Source organism: Pipistrellus hanaki (genome assembly GCF_964339955.1).
Source record: "Pipistrellus hanaki genome assembly, chromosome: 3".
NCBI classification, from domain to species: domain Eukaryota; kingdom Metazoa; phylum Chordata; class Mammalia; order Chiroptera; family Vespertilionidae; genus Pipistrellus; species Pipistrellus hanaki.
In genome coordinates this window covers 187662690-187678246 of record NC_140505.1, presented here as the reverse complement: position 1 = coordinate 187678246, position 15557 = coordinate 187662690, and the positions used below count along the sequence as shown (strand labels likewise).

The 15557-nt window shown below is 62.5% G+C and overlaps 2 protein-coding genes across 4 annotated transcripts in view; both read left to right on the top strand.

Annotated features, from left to right (window-relative positions):
* PARVB (parvin beta) overlaps positions 1 to 15557 on the top strand; it is a 303345-nt gene that overhangs the window by 162775 nt on the left and 125013 nt on the right.
* Positions 1 to 15557, top strand: part of SCUBE1 (signal peptide, CUB domain and EGF like domain containing 1) — an 84615-nt gene that overhangs the window by 28366 nt on the left and 40692 nt on the right. For all 3 annotated transcript variants that reach the window (XM_084878124.1, XM_084878123.1, XM_084878122.1), the window contains exon 4: positions 8730 to 8864. In XM_084878124.1, the coding sequence (XP_084734250.1) occupies positions 8730 to 8864 (135 nt within the window). The remainder of the gene's footprint in view (positions 1 to 8729; positions 8865 to 15557) is intronic.

The window sequence follows — 15557 nt, the reverse complement described above, 5'->3', positions numbered from 1 at the left end:
GGGAGGGGTGCCGCTCCGGCTCCGGCTGGAAGGAGGGGATGGGGCCCGGCTCTCCATGGCGCCGGCCCCCCTGTGAGGTCCCAGGGTGCCTCTAGCGGCTTGTGATTCCACTTGGCAGCAGGCACGTCCTCGCTCGAGTGCCCGAGCTCTTGGTCAGGTCCCCCGAGTCCCCGGAGGTGCAGCCCTGTGTGCCCCCTCCTCCTCTCCGAACTGGACCCTCCTCCATACTGAGCATCTTTCCTTTCCCCAGAGGGCCGCCCTTCCCTGCTCTGGAGCGGCCTCGCCCTGGTCTTCCTTCTGCCTGCATTGCCCTCCCCGTGTTCTCCGTCAGACTCTGGCTGGCCCTGCCGGCCCCTCAGGATCCCCTCAGACTCAGCCCCTTCGGAAGCCTCCCTGGGGCGCACACCCTCCCCCTGAGCCTCCGTCTGACTCAGCCCTGAGCGCCCCGCTTGTCACTGGCCATCTGGGGGTTGGGCTCCCCTGCTTACCCAGGATCTCCTGGGGGGTAGGGCTCTCTGTCCCCGGGCCCAGCGCAGGCCCTTTTGTGTGACAGAGGGGGTCGGGGGGCCAGGAAGGGGCAGACCCTGACTGAGGAGCACAGCCAGAGGAGCACAGCCAGCGGGAGCTCCAGCTTGCCGGGGGCAGGGCGTCAGCGGGGACGTGTCCTAGCAGCGCCCGTGGCCCTGAGGCTCAGAGTCTTCCTCTCCGCACCCAGCTCCTCTAGCCTCCACTCTAGGGGAAGGGACAGTGCGGACTCAGGCTGACACAGGAGCCTGGCTCCCCGCTCCCCTCTGGGCCAGCTCTCCGCTCTCACTTTTCCTCCGAGATGCCCCGGGAGGGGGCGGGGTCAGGGAGGTGGTCTGGGTGGGAGCACGGGGCACGGTGGCAGCAGGAGCGCTGGAGGCCTCCCTCTCTCCTGCTCTCCTTTGGGGCCAGGTCAGGGGCCACCTCCCAGGAGCCTGCCTTCCCCCGGGAGGACTGGGCTGAGAGGCCGGTCACCCCCCGGGGGCTGTCCCGCCTCGGACAGACAGGCCTGGGCGCGGCGGCGCCGGGAGGAGGGCGCTCTGTCCGAAAACAGCAGAGAAGCGCCCGCTGCAAAGGGCAGGCCGGGCCAGCAGCGCTGCTTCCTCTTGTTTTTAGTCCGGGTGCCAAGGACTTGGTCAGAACTCGAGAAATAAACAAAAATAAGTGTCTTGTGAAGGCTCCTTCAAAATATCCTGCCACCAGAGCAGAGCTGAGCCGGTGCCACAGGGCACAGTGGACAAACAGGCGTCTGAGCCTCCGGGCGGCACGCCCGCTGCCACACGCTGCTTGTTTGGGAGCAGCCCGCGCCCGGTGGCGTGTGGGGTCACCCTGGACGCACTGGGTCTGCTGCCTGGACAAGGGCAGCGGTGACCCCCCTCCCAGCACCGCGGGCCTGGCCCGGCTGCTTGTCGTGGCCATCAGCCAGCCCAGGCATTGCCCTCCCAGCCCCCTCCTGCCGCCACCCACCGCATCCCGGCCACGTGCAGCAGGAAAGAAGCCGGCAGCGGAGGCGCCTGGGCCCACAGCCAGGCCTCGCTGTGGGAAGTGGGTAGCCTTGGTCTGGGGTCTTCAGCCACCTCCTCGGTGCGACCTTAAAGGTGGGAGAGGGACCCCCAGGCCGGTGTGCCCTTCCTGGCTCCCTCACGGGCGCAGGGCAGGTACTGGTGGAGTCCTCTGAGTAAGCCTGAGGGGGGCTCCTCATCCCGGCAGCTGGCCTGGGCCTGGCTCTCCGTCACTCCAGCCTGGCCTTCTCTGTCTGAGCGTGAAGCCTGTCCCTGCACCGCAGGCCCCGTGCTCCCCTGCCTGGCAGCCGCCATCCCCAGGCCTCCGGCTTGTCCTGTCCCCGGAGGACAAAACGGAGGACTGGAGAGAGGATCAGTCCTCCTCTCTCCAGTCCTTGTTTTTTAGTGTTTTTCAAAATTACTTGTAAATTCTAATCCTATATAATGAAGAGGTGATATGCAAATTCACCCTCACACCCTCATAAGATGGCTGCCTACAAACTTTCCAAAAAGCTCTGATTTTAAAATCGGGACTGTTTTAAAACGCCGCGAGACGCGGAACAAATTGTTAAAAATTGGGACTGCCCCGCCAAAAGCAGGACGCCTGGCCACCTTAGCCCAGTTGTTACATTCAGCCGCACAGAAGGTGGGAGAAGACGCTGGATTAAACGGGGAAGAATAATGCTCAAAGGTTCCGAATTCCAGGGCCTCCTCCCCCAGGTCGGAAAATGAATGCTAGAGAGTCACGGCCTGGCTGGAGTCAGGAGTGAGGGGCCGGCCGGAGGCAGCTCCCGGCCCTTGGGGCTCCGTGGAGCTGTCCCAGGCCGTGGGTCGCCCTGCCCGCCCCGCCAGCGGGCTCTGGAAGTAATTGCAGGCAGCTGGGCCTGGTTTATTTCCGAGGCTGCTCATTAAGAACGCTGTCAGAGCACTTCCCTTCCTTCCTTAGAGCTGCTTGCTTTGGTTCCAAGATGTGTTTGTTTGCTTTTCCCCCTCCCCTCCCTCCAGTCCTCCTCCTGTCCCCATCAAAAGAAATCTGTGTCAGCGCCTCCCTCAGATGCCCCAGGTCTCACTCCAGCTGTGCTGCCAGCCCCAGGGCGGGCATGGAAGCCGGTTCCCATCCTGGCTCACTGTCCCTTTGGGGAGAGGGCGGGCTGCCCGGCCCAGCGCGCTCCTGAGGCTGCGGAGGAGAGCGCCCCCACTGGGGAGATGCAAGAAGGGGCTGGACTGGCTGGAAGTGTGGGACAGAGGTCAGTGAGGTGTCATTGGGAGGTCACCTGCTGTCTCCAAGCCCCTGCCTCTTCGCCTGCTTCCGGAAGCACTGCCAGGGAACCGGGCTTTCCTTCCGCAGGTGGAGTGCCGGGCCGGTGCTGAGGGAGGGGGTGTGGGGGGCAGTACCATGGATGGCCACCAAGCGTTTTGGCTGAAGCGAGTGCGGGCCGTGCTGCCATTGGCTGAGGGCGGAGGGGACCAGATTGCTTTGTTCTGTGTGGGCCCCGTTAGGTCTGACCTGCCGGTTGAACATCCCCGGGCGGTGCCAGGCAGCCACTGCCGCTGAGTGTGGACAGCTCGGCAGGCAGCCTAGAGGTTTGGGCATCATTGGAGGTGGGTAAAGCCATGGCACAGCAGTATCTCCTGGGGCCTCGCCAGCCTGGGCCCCACAGGCGTCCTGAGCTCCTCGGCAGAGTGCTGTCTGAGGCCGCTGTAACGGACTCAGAGCCGCAGAGCGGGAGGAAGTGTCCGGCCGGCCACAGGCCTGGGCTGTATGGGGATCCCACAGCTCCACAGGGACAGGGCGAGGACCCCAGTCCTAACGCGGGCAAAGGATGTGCAGAGGCATTTCTCCAGAGAACACCCATGAGTGGACAGCGAGCACAGGAAGATGCTCAGTATCGTTCGTTAGAGAAATGCAAATCAGAACCATATGAGATACCACTTCACAGCCACGGGGATGGTCACAATCTCATTAAAACACAAACGGAGGAAAATATGAGTGTCAGGGAGGATGTGGAGAAATTGGAACGCCTCTTCTGCTGCTGGGACAGTAAGTGGTATCAGCCACTATGGGACAGTTGGACAGCCCCCAGAGTTAAACCTGGAATTACCCTGTGACCCAACAGGGCCACTCCTACGCATATCCCAGGAGAGTGACACATGGCCCCAGCGGGTGCGCCGATAGCCTGGGGATGGCATTCAGGCATGAAAAGGGATGACGCGCTGTCATATGCTCCAGCACGGATGGACCTGGAAAACATGGTGCCACCTGAGAGAAATCAGACAGAAAAGGCCCCATACTGTATGGCTCCGTATTTTATATGAAATGTCCAAAATAGGCAAGTAGGTAGGAAATAGACTTGGTTGCCTGGGGCTGGTGGAGGGGAGAACTGGGGCTGACACTGGGTTCAGGGCTTCCTTTGAGAGTGATGGAATGTTCTGGAATTAGATGACGGTGCAGACCGCAGGCTGCGTGACACTGAGTGGATGCTGCTCGTTGTCACCCTGCCCCCAGAGTGTACGCACCTGGACTGCCTGGGGCACCGCGGCGGCCTGGCTAGGACTAACACTTACCGTGGTATGTGCGTGCCGGGCACTGTGCCAAGTGCTTCCGCCACTGTTTTCTTCTCAAAACAGCTTCAGCCCAGCCAGTGCGGCTCAGCGGTTGAGCATCGGCCCATGAACCAAGAGATCACCAGATCACTTCCCAGACGGGCACATGTCCAGGTTGTGGGTTCAGTTGCCAGTGGGGGGCATGCAGGAGGCAGCTGATCAGTGTCTCTCTCATCAATGTTTCTATCTCTCTCCCTCTCCCTTCTTCTCTCTCTAAAACTAATGAAAACATTTTGGAAAAACACAATTTCAGGTTACCGCTATCCCTGTTCTCTAGAGAAGGAGACCAAAGCCTGGCAAGGGTAAGTGAGCTGCTCAGGGTCACACAGCAAGCACTCACTGAGGCCTGGCCCAGCTCTGTGACCGGGGGAGGCAGCTGTCACAGGGAGGATCGTGCGGGTCGCTGTCGGGGAGCGCGGCAGCCACCTCCCGGTCTTTAGAGGTGTTCGATGCCGCTCGGCCATCGCTGGGGACCTGCGGCAGCAGCTGAGTCTAAAGGTGGCCTGGATGAGGGGTGGGGTGACAGACCCTGGGGCCGGCAGACTTACACAGAGCGCTGGCTCCCAGGTGGCTCCTTGGGTGTGGGTGTGAGTGGGCCTCACTGTTTCTGGAGAGCCGGCCCACCATTCATGTGCCTCATCCCCGTCCTGAGCGTGGACGCAGGCCCAGCCCGAGGGGCTGCGTCAGATCGGGCTGCAGCGGGACCCTGTGTCCTCTGCACACAGCGACCTGCGGGGAGTCAGGAGCCCAGGGAAGGACGCGCTGAGGGCCAGACCAGGAAGTAGACAGGTCCCGGGAGACCCAGCCATACCTCACTCGCGCCTGTGCCAGCCCCTCTGACAGCTCAGGGAGTGTCCTGGGGCTGCAGAGCCCAGGCCCCAAAGCCCTAAGACCCACGTGCATTTTACCCCAAATCTAACCCATCTGATTCTCATTTGTTTACACTCAAGTCATCAAATGCAATTTTGCAAGAACCGCCCAATAGCCAAGAGGCTCTCTGCCTGAGCCTCCCTCGGAGAAGAGCCGGGCAGGGCCTGGCCTCCGCCCCAGGGTCCCGGAGGCAGCCCTCGGGGATGGAGGTTGAGTTGGGGTCCTGGGATGGCCCGGTGCCTCCGCCTCTGCCCCTGGCCCTCCGTGGGAGCTGGGCTGCCGGAGCCAGGCCAGAGCCGGACACACAGTAGACTCTTAGTGACCAGGAAAACATGGGTGGGGTCCAGGCAGAACACGGCGTCTCTGTTTCCAATCGTGAAAGGTTCGCGCTAAACAAAGCGGCCGGCGCTGGATGCAGAGTAATTTTCAGTTCTTATAAATAACTCAGTCCTGGGTTCTTGGCCCAAAGAGGGACCAACAGCCAGCTATTAATAAAAACAGACACTGACACCTTGGGCCAGAACGCAAGCCTCCCGGCAAACCACAGCCAGCCAGAGGCCTTCCGGAAGCACAGCAGCCTGCAGCCCGTCGGGCCGGCTCTGCAGACCTGCTTGCTGGGAGCCAGCAGCCCTGACACAGCCCTGCAGTGGCCAGTGGGGTCAGGGCAGCCAGTTTCCATGAGGGGTGGGCACACTGAGCAGAGCGGGGGGAGTCCCAGCTGAGGGCTGCGTGCCCACCCCCGCATCAGGCTGTGCTCACACAGCCACGAGGGAGGTGGTGGGAGCCCTGGCCCCAGAGTCACCACCGTGGGATCGGGAGGGAGAGCTTGGCCCCAGCCAGGGCAGTGCCAGGGTGGAGGTGAGACAGAGGTACTGCGTGAGGAGACATCACTAGCCTTGTGGCTGCTGGGATACGGGAGGGTCAGGGGGAGGGGCTTCGCAGACAGCTGGTCCTCAGGCCTGGGTGGGAGCAGAGCTGGAGCCAGGTCCCTCTTTTGTCCTCCTGGGTGCCCTCACCTCCCTCCCTCCTTCCCTCCCTCCCTCCCTCACACCTCCCGCCCTCCCTGGCTGGGTGGAATGAACGCGTGCTCACGGTGCCCAGCCCGCAGGAGCGTAGGCCGTCTCCTTTCACCGCAGACCAAACCAGAATGATCTGTGTCTGACGGTGTCTCCCAGCTCCACCAGCCGAGGCCCCGAGTCAGGAGCCAGCCACAGTTCAGCTCTCCGCCTTCCCAGCACCTTTGTCTGCATCCCCCGCCCACCACCACCACCACCACCACTGCCGTCAGTGCTGCTTTGTGGGTTCAGGAAGGGAGCACTTTTACCCAGGGAGGCTGTGGGCAGGCTGACCCGGCTGGTCCAGGCAGAGCCCCACGCAGGCCCCTCACAGAGCAGGGGTCTTCGGGGGAGGCTAGCTCCTCACCGCGTCCTTCAGCTCTGTTGCCAGCTAAAGGGTTTCTGAGAGCCCATGGGCCTCTCTGCTGTGTGGACGCCCCTGTGCCAAGGCGCTCTGCCTTCTGGGAGCGCTCAGCTGCGGCCGAAGTAAAGATAAGGGACCTTTAGCCGCCAGCAAGGCTCAGAGGAGAGCGCCTCCTCCCCCCACGCCCTCCACCCCGGGCCCGCCCAAGGCCATGGCTCAGGCTGAGACAGGCTTGCTCTGTGCACGGTGGGCAAGCTGTGGAGAGCCTGGCCCGAGCCCTCCGAGTCCCCAGCAGGAGCCGGGGCCGGGCTGTGCGCCAGGGCCCTGGCCGTGTGTGGCAGTGAGCCCTCTCCCTGTGGGTGCGGAATAGAAAGGAGACTCGGTCAGGCCTCTGCCGGGGGCCTGTGCTCAGAGGCTGCACAGGGTCTGAGCCCGCCCTCCCTCTGAGCGGCTGTGAGTCCAGCCCCAGAGCCCCAGGGCCCTCTGTGCAGGGGCGCCGGCAGCACGGCCTGTCACCCGGGTTGCTGCGAGGGTCCGGTGAGCTGATGTTGGTGAGGCCATTCCTGACCCGTACCGGCCTCGGGGAATGCTAGCTCCATGCTGTTTTCCACAGGATGACCGGGACACGGTGCCTGGTTAGAACGTTCATGGCAGGGGCAGACTGCCAGAAGCAAACACCACCAGGGTGGTGGGGGGAGGTGTCCCAGCAAAGGCCACACGGGCCTGGGCCTTTGGGGAGCCACCAGGAAGACCTCACTGAGCAGAAAAGGGTTTCAGAGTAACACCTCCTGCCTTCCCCGCTCCCACCGTCGGCTCCTCTCAGCACGAGCCCCCTTTGCCCTGGAGCTGCCACAGCGTGGCTTATGCGTCCAGAGCTCTGCCCCTCCGCACGCTGCCTCGCGGTCAGCCTCCACGGGAGCGGCTCTCGGCGGTGTCCCGGTGCCCGAGGGGCCCAGCTGACAGTTCGGTGCAGCCACTCTGCGGCCCTCTCACCTGCCTCCGGGAGGAACAGATGCCTGTGTTTGCAGAACCATGTGTCAGGCTCCGTGCCCAAGGGGTGTGCATGAGCGAGTGTGTGTGTGTGTGTGTGTGTGTGTGTGCTCGCGCGCACGTACACGCGTGCGCACACACACACACACACACACACACGTGCTGGGGGCTGGGGTATTGGCTAGACACAGCCGGTAGCTCATGTTGCCGTTGTGGTTTCATATATTTGCCTATTAAAATGACAATACAGACATGGCACATTAAGGTTTAAGCAGCCCTTCTTTCATTAAACAAACTGACAGGGGGGGAGTTACGGCCTCGGTAATTGAAACATGCTGTGCTGTGTGAGGCCAGAACGCCATAAAGACTCCAGCCGGCGGCACCCTCTGTGCCAGCCGCCTGGCCAGAACAGACCGCCTGGCAGCCTCCGCCCGCTCCCGGCAGCCAGGGGTCAGGGCTTTTTCAAAACCTTCCCGTTCCCTGGGCTTTTGAAATCAATTTGTGAGGCCGAGAGCCCGGGCATCGGGGAAAGCAGCATGGGGGAGGGGAGGAGGGAGGGGACAGGGGACAGCAGGCTGCCCTGTCCGCCAGCCCCTTCCTAGCTGCAAGGCCGTGTGTGTCTGCTGTGAACCCGAAGTTCAGCTGGCCAGGCTGGGGCGGGGGTGGACGTGTGGGCTGCACTGTCTTGGGGGGAGGGGCAGCAGTGGTATCGGCGAGAGCCCAGATTTGGGAGTCAGACCACCAGGTTTGAATCCTGCCTCCGTGGAGCCTTAGACGGTGGCTTTGCCTCTCTGTACCTCAGTTCCCTGACCTCTTAGATGGGGTCACAGCTGGATCTGACTGACAGGGTTACCGGGAGGCTCAGAGGAGTTAGTACAGGAAAGATGCCGGCACACAGGAGAGTCAGGGTCAGCTGAGCGACAGCCAGGGTAGCTGTCCCCTCTGGAGTCACTCCATGGGATATGGCATAGTGCAGTGGTCGGCAAACTCATTAGTCAGCAGAGCCAAATATCAACAGTACAAGAATTGGAATTTCTTTTGAGAGCCAAATTTTTTAAACTTAAGCTTCTTCTAACACCACTTCTTCAAAATAGACTCGCCCAGGCCGTGGTATTTTGTGAAAGAGCCACACTCAACGGGCCAAAGAGCTGCATGTGGCTTGAGAGCCGCAGTTTGCCGACCATGGGTGTCTGTGGAGTACGGCTGTGGGGTGGATAACGCCTTGGGGTAGGGTCCTCCCGTATGTAGCTCGGGGAGTGCAGTCTGGGGAGCTGTTGCACCCTCCCCTCCAGCTCCTCTCCCTCTCTTCCTCTCCCGCAGACGTGGACGAGTGTCAGGACAACAATGGCGGCTGCCAGCAGATCTGTGTCAACGCCCTGGGCAGCTACGAGTGTCAGTGCCACAGTGGCTTCTTCCTCAGCGACAACCAGCACACCTGCATCCACCGCTCCAACGGTGAGTCCCGCGCCGCCCACGCCCCCCTGCCCACACCCCGCCCCGGCAGCAGGCAGCGGGACGGGCCCGGCGCGGGCTCAGGCACAGTTCGTTGCTGTGCTCTGGTGCTGGTTCTGCGTGCTCCTCCCGCGCCTGTCGCTGCCACTCACCAGGTGTGGGTGTTCCTGGTGCTTTTATTTGGAGACAAGGTGGGGTCACACACGGGTACATGTGACCAGAGAAACTGTTTTCCCTTTGGGCTTGGGGACTGGCTGCGGCCAGAAAGAGCACGGCCCCATTCTCCTGGTCCCCTCTCCCAAGGAGAACTGGGGGCCCGAACTGGCTAGGGACCTTCTCTCAGTCTCTGTGAGTCTGGCAACATCCAGGACTGGGGGCTGTGTTTCACCACGTCACCAGCCCCGGGCAGCCTTCCTGGTCAGGAGCCTGCTGTCCCCTGGAGGCCAGGTGGATGGCCAGCCGGCTGGGGCCAGACAAAGGGACCCGGAAGACTCCTGGCCAGCCGGACCGCAGAGGTAGCCTGGGGACAGCCCAGGCTGGGACAGAGCCTGGTCCCTGCTGGTCCCAGAAGGTGAAGGACCTTGGCGGTGGCCAGAGTTTGTGCCCAAAGCAGCAGGGCTGTGAGGCGGGACAGGCTGGCCAGAGACAGAACCTGCGTGCTCGGAACAGAGGGGCTTGCAGACCGAGGGAGCAGCATCTGCAGAGGCAGAGGCCTGTGTGCTGGAGATGAAGCACCGTCTGGGCCTCTGCAGGCTGGGCGGCAGCGAGCGGGCTGCGGGAGGGGTGGGGGCGGGGGCAGGAGCCGGCCTCCTGGGCCTGGCCGTTCTGAGCGGCCTAGGGAGTGGGTGTGCAAGGAGGACAGGACAGGACAGGACAGGACAGCCCATGATGGGCCTGGCGGAGTCCAATGGGCCTCCCGGGAGCTCAGAGCCTCCGCCTCCTCCCCCACAGCACGGGGATGTGTGCTGGTCTCGCAGGGTCTCTGGGGATGGACTGAGGTCTTGGTGTCAAGTCCCAGCGTCGCTGAAGCTGACAGAGGCTCAGACGTGACATCGGGCCCTGGGCAGGATTTTTATTGGAAAGCGGTTCTTCAGAAAGAAAATAAAACAAAAGCAGCTAGAAAGTGCACACCCCGGGTTATTAATCAGCGCCGCTTCCCCGGCTCCTTAGGACCCTCGGTGTTTGTGTAGGCGTTTCCTCAAGGCCAGCACGGACCGACAGTCCCCAGCGGGGCCAGTCCCCCGCGGGGCAGAGCGGCCGCCTCCGGGTTCTTGGCTGCTGCCCCCGCCGCCCGCTCCAGCTCTCCCCGCGCGGGCGGCTCGGTTTGCCCCTCGTAAGACCTCCCAGCGGTGCGGCTCTGAGGTCAAGCCGCCCCAGAGGAGGACCCTGGGCCCAAATGGAGTTTATAAGAAACAGATTTATGGAGGAGAGGGTGAGGGGTGGAGGGAGGAGCGCCTGCTCTCATCGAGGAGGGTTCATAGGGCGATAGCTCTGAGAGGCCGTAACGTCCCGAGGCCGGGGGCCTGAGCGTCCTCAGCGAGGCTGTGCGGCTGGCCCGTGAAGAATGGCTGTCCCATGGCAGGCCCCGGTGAGGTGTAACGCCAAGCACCATGTGCGAGGGCTGTCACAGGGACCCGGCGTCAGCCAGAGAGGCTTGAGGATGCGTGATTCGGTGGCTGCTGCGGGCCCCTGTGCGGAGGACCCTGAGCCGAGGTGGCAAGGTGGAGATAGTGTGGCTTGACGACAGCTGAGGAGGCCAAAGACTATCACGTTAGGGAGGAACCTGGTAGTCAGGACTCCAGCCAGGTCACCAGCCGGGATGCGATGAGGGTGGTAAGGAAAGAAACAGGGTGGAGAAATGGACAGAAGCAGGCAGGCAGTAACGGCCTCTGAGGAAGCCACCGTGAGCTGGAACCCAGGCTGGCACCCATGGCCACAGGAAGAACGGGGGAGCGAGCCAGGCCGGGCGTGTGCAAAGGCCCTGAGGCAGGCACGGCCCAGGCTGGCATGACTACAGAACGGAGGGTGGGATGGTGGAGCACAGAGAGCCACAGAGCCAGGAGCCGGAATGAGGGGAGCTGGGCGGGGCTCGGCCCTCCGAGGCTGCTGGACGGAGGCAGTCCTGGAAGCTGGGAAGCAGAGGTGGGGAACGATGCTGCGGGGGAGGGGGGGGGAGACACGCTCCTAGGGGAACCGGGGCGCCTCAGGGCCTGGGCCGCTAATTGTGGATACAGCTGTGGGGGCTCAGCCCCAGCATGCATTGACCAGCACGGGGACTAAAGCAGTCCCTTCCCTCGTTAGGACCTTTGTGTGACTCTCCTAATTGTCACAAGTAAATGTGAGCGATGAATCCAACTACCAAACAGCAGACGTCCTGGATACCCCAGGCAGGACTAGTGGTAGCCTTTCTGAGGTTCCCACAGGCTGCATGGAAGGTGCGAAGAGACAGGTCAAGGGCACGGGGTGTGGGCTGACTGCTCACTGATCCCGGGCGTGGAGAGGGGGCCGGGTGGCTGGACTCGGTGCCTCTCTCCTGAGCCTCTGTCGTGACCATTCCTGCAACTGTCGTGATTGTGTCTCCACCACAGGAAGGATGGCCTGCACTCAAAATCAGGGCGGCCGGGTGCTGAGCCCCAGCTTGCTTTGCACCTAAGCGGCTTCTGGTCCCCATGGCTCCTGGGAGGGCTGATGGGTCCAGAGCTGTTTGGCAATTCAGATTCCTCGTCATCTGACTCTTCCTCATGCCCGTCAGCTCCTCAGAGCCTCCCCTGAGCAAGAGGAGCAGCACGCGGGCTGGTTTTGATTAGCGGCGGCTGGATGCATGAGTGGTCAGGCAGGGTCAGCCACGGCCCCTGGCGGAGCAGCCGGCCACAGGGCTCGCCCTTCAGAGGGGCCCCGTCCCCGGCGCCAGCACACACCCGGGCCCAGAGCACGCGGCTCTGGCCAGGCTGGGGCGGGAGCGTTAGGTGCTCGGCTGTTCTCCATCTCCACTGGCCCAGTGGCCTCTGTCCCTCCTGCCTCTTTGGGGCTCCTGGGGTGGGAGTTGGGACCAGCAAGCCCTCCCCGAGGGGTGAGAGATCTTTTCTGGGAAACGCTTGAAGCGGTCAGGCAAGCGGCTGCCTGCGGGCAGTGACTCACGTCAGCAGCTTCTCCGGAACTCAGGCTCCACAGAGGGCCCAGGCCCTGCCTCTGTCCGGGTGCTGGGCGGGAGGGACCGGGCGGGAGGGGACCCGGAGGGAGGGGGCCGGGAGAGAGGGGGCCGGGTGGGAGGGGGCCGGGAGGGAGGGGGCCGGGAGGGAGAGGACCGGGAGGGAGGGGGCCGGGCGGGAGGGGGCCGGGCGGGAGGGGGCCAGGAGGGAGGGGACCGGGCGGGAGGGGGCCGGGAGGGAGGGGACCGGGAAGGAGGGGGCCGGGCGGGAGGGGACCGGGAAGGAGGGGGCCGGGCGGGAGGGGACCGGGCGGGAGGGGACCGGGAGGGAGGGGACCCGGAGCTCTCGGCATCGGTGGCTCGTTTCCCTCTGCCCAGGGCGTCCAGGCGCCAGTCCTGGCCCATTACAGCCCACACTCGCCTCCTGCTCAGCCCCTGACACAGCAAGCAATGCAGTCCCTCTCCGGGCTCAGCCGGGTGGCCAGCCAGGCCAGTCCCAGGCTCCACTGCCCTCATTGTGGTCCTAAGACGGGCCTGTCTGGTCCCACAGGGAACAAGCCACCAAGGAGCCAGCACCTTCACACTGCCTCCCTCTCACAGGCTGCTTTTTTCTCCTAAACTCTGTCATGTCCATGCACTCTGCCTGGCGTGGCGTGGCGTGGCGTGGCGTGGCGTGGCGTGCCGTGCACTGGGTGGTCAGCATAGTCCTGAGCGGCAGTGCTGCAGGGTTAGTCAGCAGCCTGTTCAGGCCAGAGGGAACCGGTTCTGCCTGGGGGCTGTGACGAGGGGGCGGAGAAGCCCTGAGCGCAGGCGGCCTCTTAGGTGGCCAGCTGAGCGTGGCCTGGGACTCCGTGGCGCCTGGTGGTTGGTGCTGTGGGAGGGGTGGGGGAGATGGCAGCTAATCCATGGCCAGACCTGGGTTGAAAGTAATGGACTGAAGACAGTGACCTTGGAAGCCAAGCTGGGGGAGGGCTCCGAACAGAGAGGCAGAGCCGCAGGCCACGGGGTGGTGACGCCACTGCTCACACCACGCACCTGGCCTTGGGGCTGAGCCACTGTCACAGCACACGCCATCGTGGGCTGGCTGGGGGGGCTCCTTGGCAAAGGGCACTCGGGGGGTTTCGGACCCCGGGGGTGGGTCAGAGCAGAGAGCCAGTGGGTCCCAGGATGCTGCCCTCTCGGCCCAGTCTCTGGGCCCCTCCCCCACCTCCTTCAGCCCGGTCCGTGACCTTCCTCTGGGCTTGGTCTTCCCTCCGCTGCTCCTGCTCCCACTTGCCCTTGGCCTGCAGGCAGACGGGCCACCACGCTGGCCTCCCCACCTTAGCCAGCAGATGCCCCCATGGCCACCCCACTCTCCTCAGCTCACAGGGTCTTTGTACTCCTGGCTGCCTGCATGTCCACAGCTACCCTGGGGAATACTTCCGGTGAGCTGTCATCCCCTCGCAGGAAGGAAAACCTAGCAGGGCCGCCCTGAGGGGCAGTATCCAGCTTGGGGGACCCGTGTCTGATGACACAGCCAGTTCTGCTCCATCCGCTGCCAGACTTGAATGAACCAGCATGTAGACAGAGAACCATGGGGGTTTCCCAAACTGCCCCAGCCACACGTGACTTAGGATCCTGCCAGTATGCCTGGCGAGTGGGCGCCCCCACATGGCTCCTACAGGGCCAGGGACACCCCTGCCCTGTGCCAGGCTCTCCATCACCAGCTGTGGGTGCTGGGGCCCGTGTGGGTGGATGTGGCCGGAAACGTTCTGTTTTCAGTGGGTGAGCTGGTGTGGCCGGGCCCTGCCCCAGGGCTGCTCCTCAGGTGGGCCGGCCAGGCTGGAGGGGAGGTCCCGGTGTGCAGGTCCCCTCGCCCTGCCTGCTGCCGGCCCGGTGGGTGGGAGAGTAAGCAGGTCCCCCATATACTGCGGGGAGCCTGTCCGGACTGCGCGGCCAGAGCAGCCCTCGGGCGGCACACTCAACCCAGCCGTTACTTTTTACGAGCCTCCCACCCCATAAACAACTCCTCCGGCTGTGGGCGAGCCCGCCTCATGCCCTCCTCCGGCCTGGCCTCCTGCCGGCCAGGCCCGTAGCCCTGCAGACCCCAGGCCTCACTCCGGGCTAGTGGTGGGGCTTCCCGCACGCCGCACACCCCCGCCCCTCAGCGTGTGGAGTGCAGGGCAGAGGGCGGGCCCCAGACCAAGCGGCAGATGCCCCTGCCCCGGCTCTCTTCTCGGCCACAGGTCCGGGGCCTGTTGCTTACCTGTATAACGGGATGAACATTAGTACTCGGTATAGAACTGTTTACGAGGATTGAAATGAGATGAGATGAGATAGACACATGGGCTGCCTGTGTTTCTATCGCTGGATCTGGCAGCCCTTGCAGAGGGAAGGATTGAAAACTCAGAGGCCGAGGAATCCAAGATGGCTGCTCGGGTAGGCAACTAGCCGCAGCCGCACACAACAATTTTAATAAAATACAACTAAAATATAAAATGGACATTACCCAGAACTACAGGAAAGTCGACTGACTGGAAATCCTACAAGAAGCAAGGAGAAAACCAGAAGGAAGCACGGAGGAGCTGGAAAAGCCTGAGGTACGGAGACACGCGGCGCGGGCGGAGAGGACGGAGCCGGAGAGGAGGGAGGCTGAGTGCCTGGCGGGCGTTCCCTAGCGGAAAGGAGATAAAACTCCGACTGTGCTGGGCCCCCAACTGCTCTGAACCCCAGTTCTGGGCCAGACCCCGGGGACTCAGGCTCAGCCATAGGGAGCTGGGCTGTAAGTCAGAACCCCGGGGTAGCGGAGAAAGGAGGTCCCGGCGGCGCGCACACCGTGCGCAGAGAAGGGACAGTCGGCTGTGCCGCGGGATTGCCCTGCCGGGAAGGAGACAGGCTCCAGACTGCTCTGAACGCCACCTCCAACTCCACTTCCAACTGAACTGAACCCCAATACGGGGCTCAGTGTGGGAGAGCATAGACTGTTTGGCAGCAGGCGAAAATCGAGGGCACCTTTCTCTCAGAGGCGCCGGCAGCGAGCACTGAAGGACCCGCATAGGGCGGGGCTGACGGAAGCCAAAGCTGCAGGCTCCACCCTGAAACCCCGTCCCATCTGTAACTGCGAAATGCGACAACAAAATAGATCACAAACGAAAGAAATGGAGGACAAAAAGCGTCTAGATATAGAGTTCAAATCTACGCTTATAAGGTTTTTCAAGAATTTCCTAGAAAAGATGGATAAGGCTTATGAGGATATGAAAAGAGATCAACTAGAATTAATAAGGAGTCAACAAGAAATGATAAGGGATCAACAAGAAATAAAGAATACATTGTCTGAAATAAAAAATATTCTACAGAGTCCTAAAAACAGAAGGGAAGATCGCAAGAATCAAGTCAAAGATTTGGAACATAAAGAGCCAGAAGACACTCCTCCACAGAAGCTAGAAGGCAAGAGAATCCAGAAAATTGAAGATAATGTAAGAAACCTCTGGGACAACTTCAAGCGAACCAACATCAGAATTATGGGGGTTCCAGAAGATGAGAGAGAGCAAGATATCGAAAACATACTG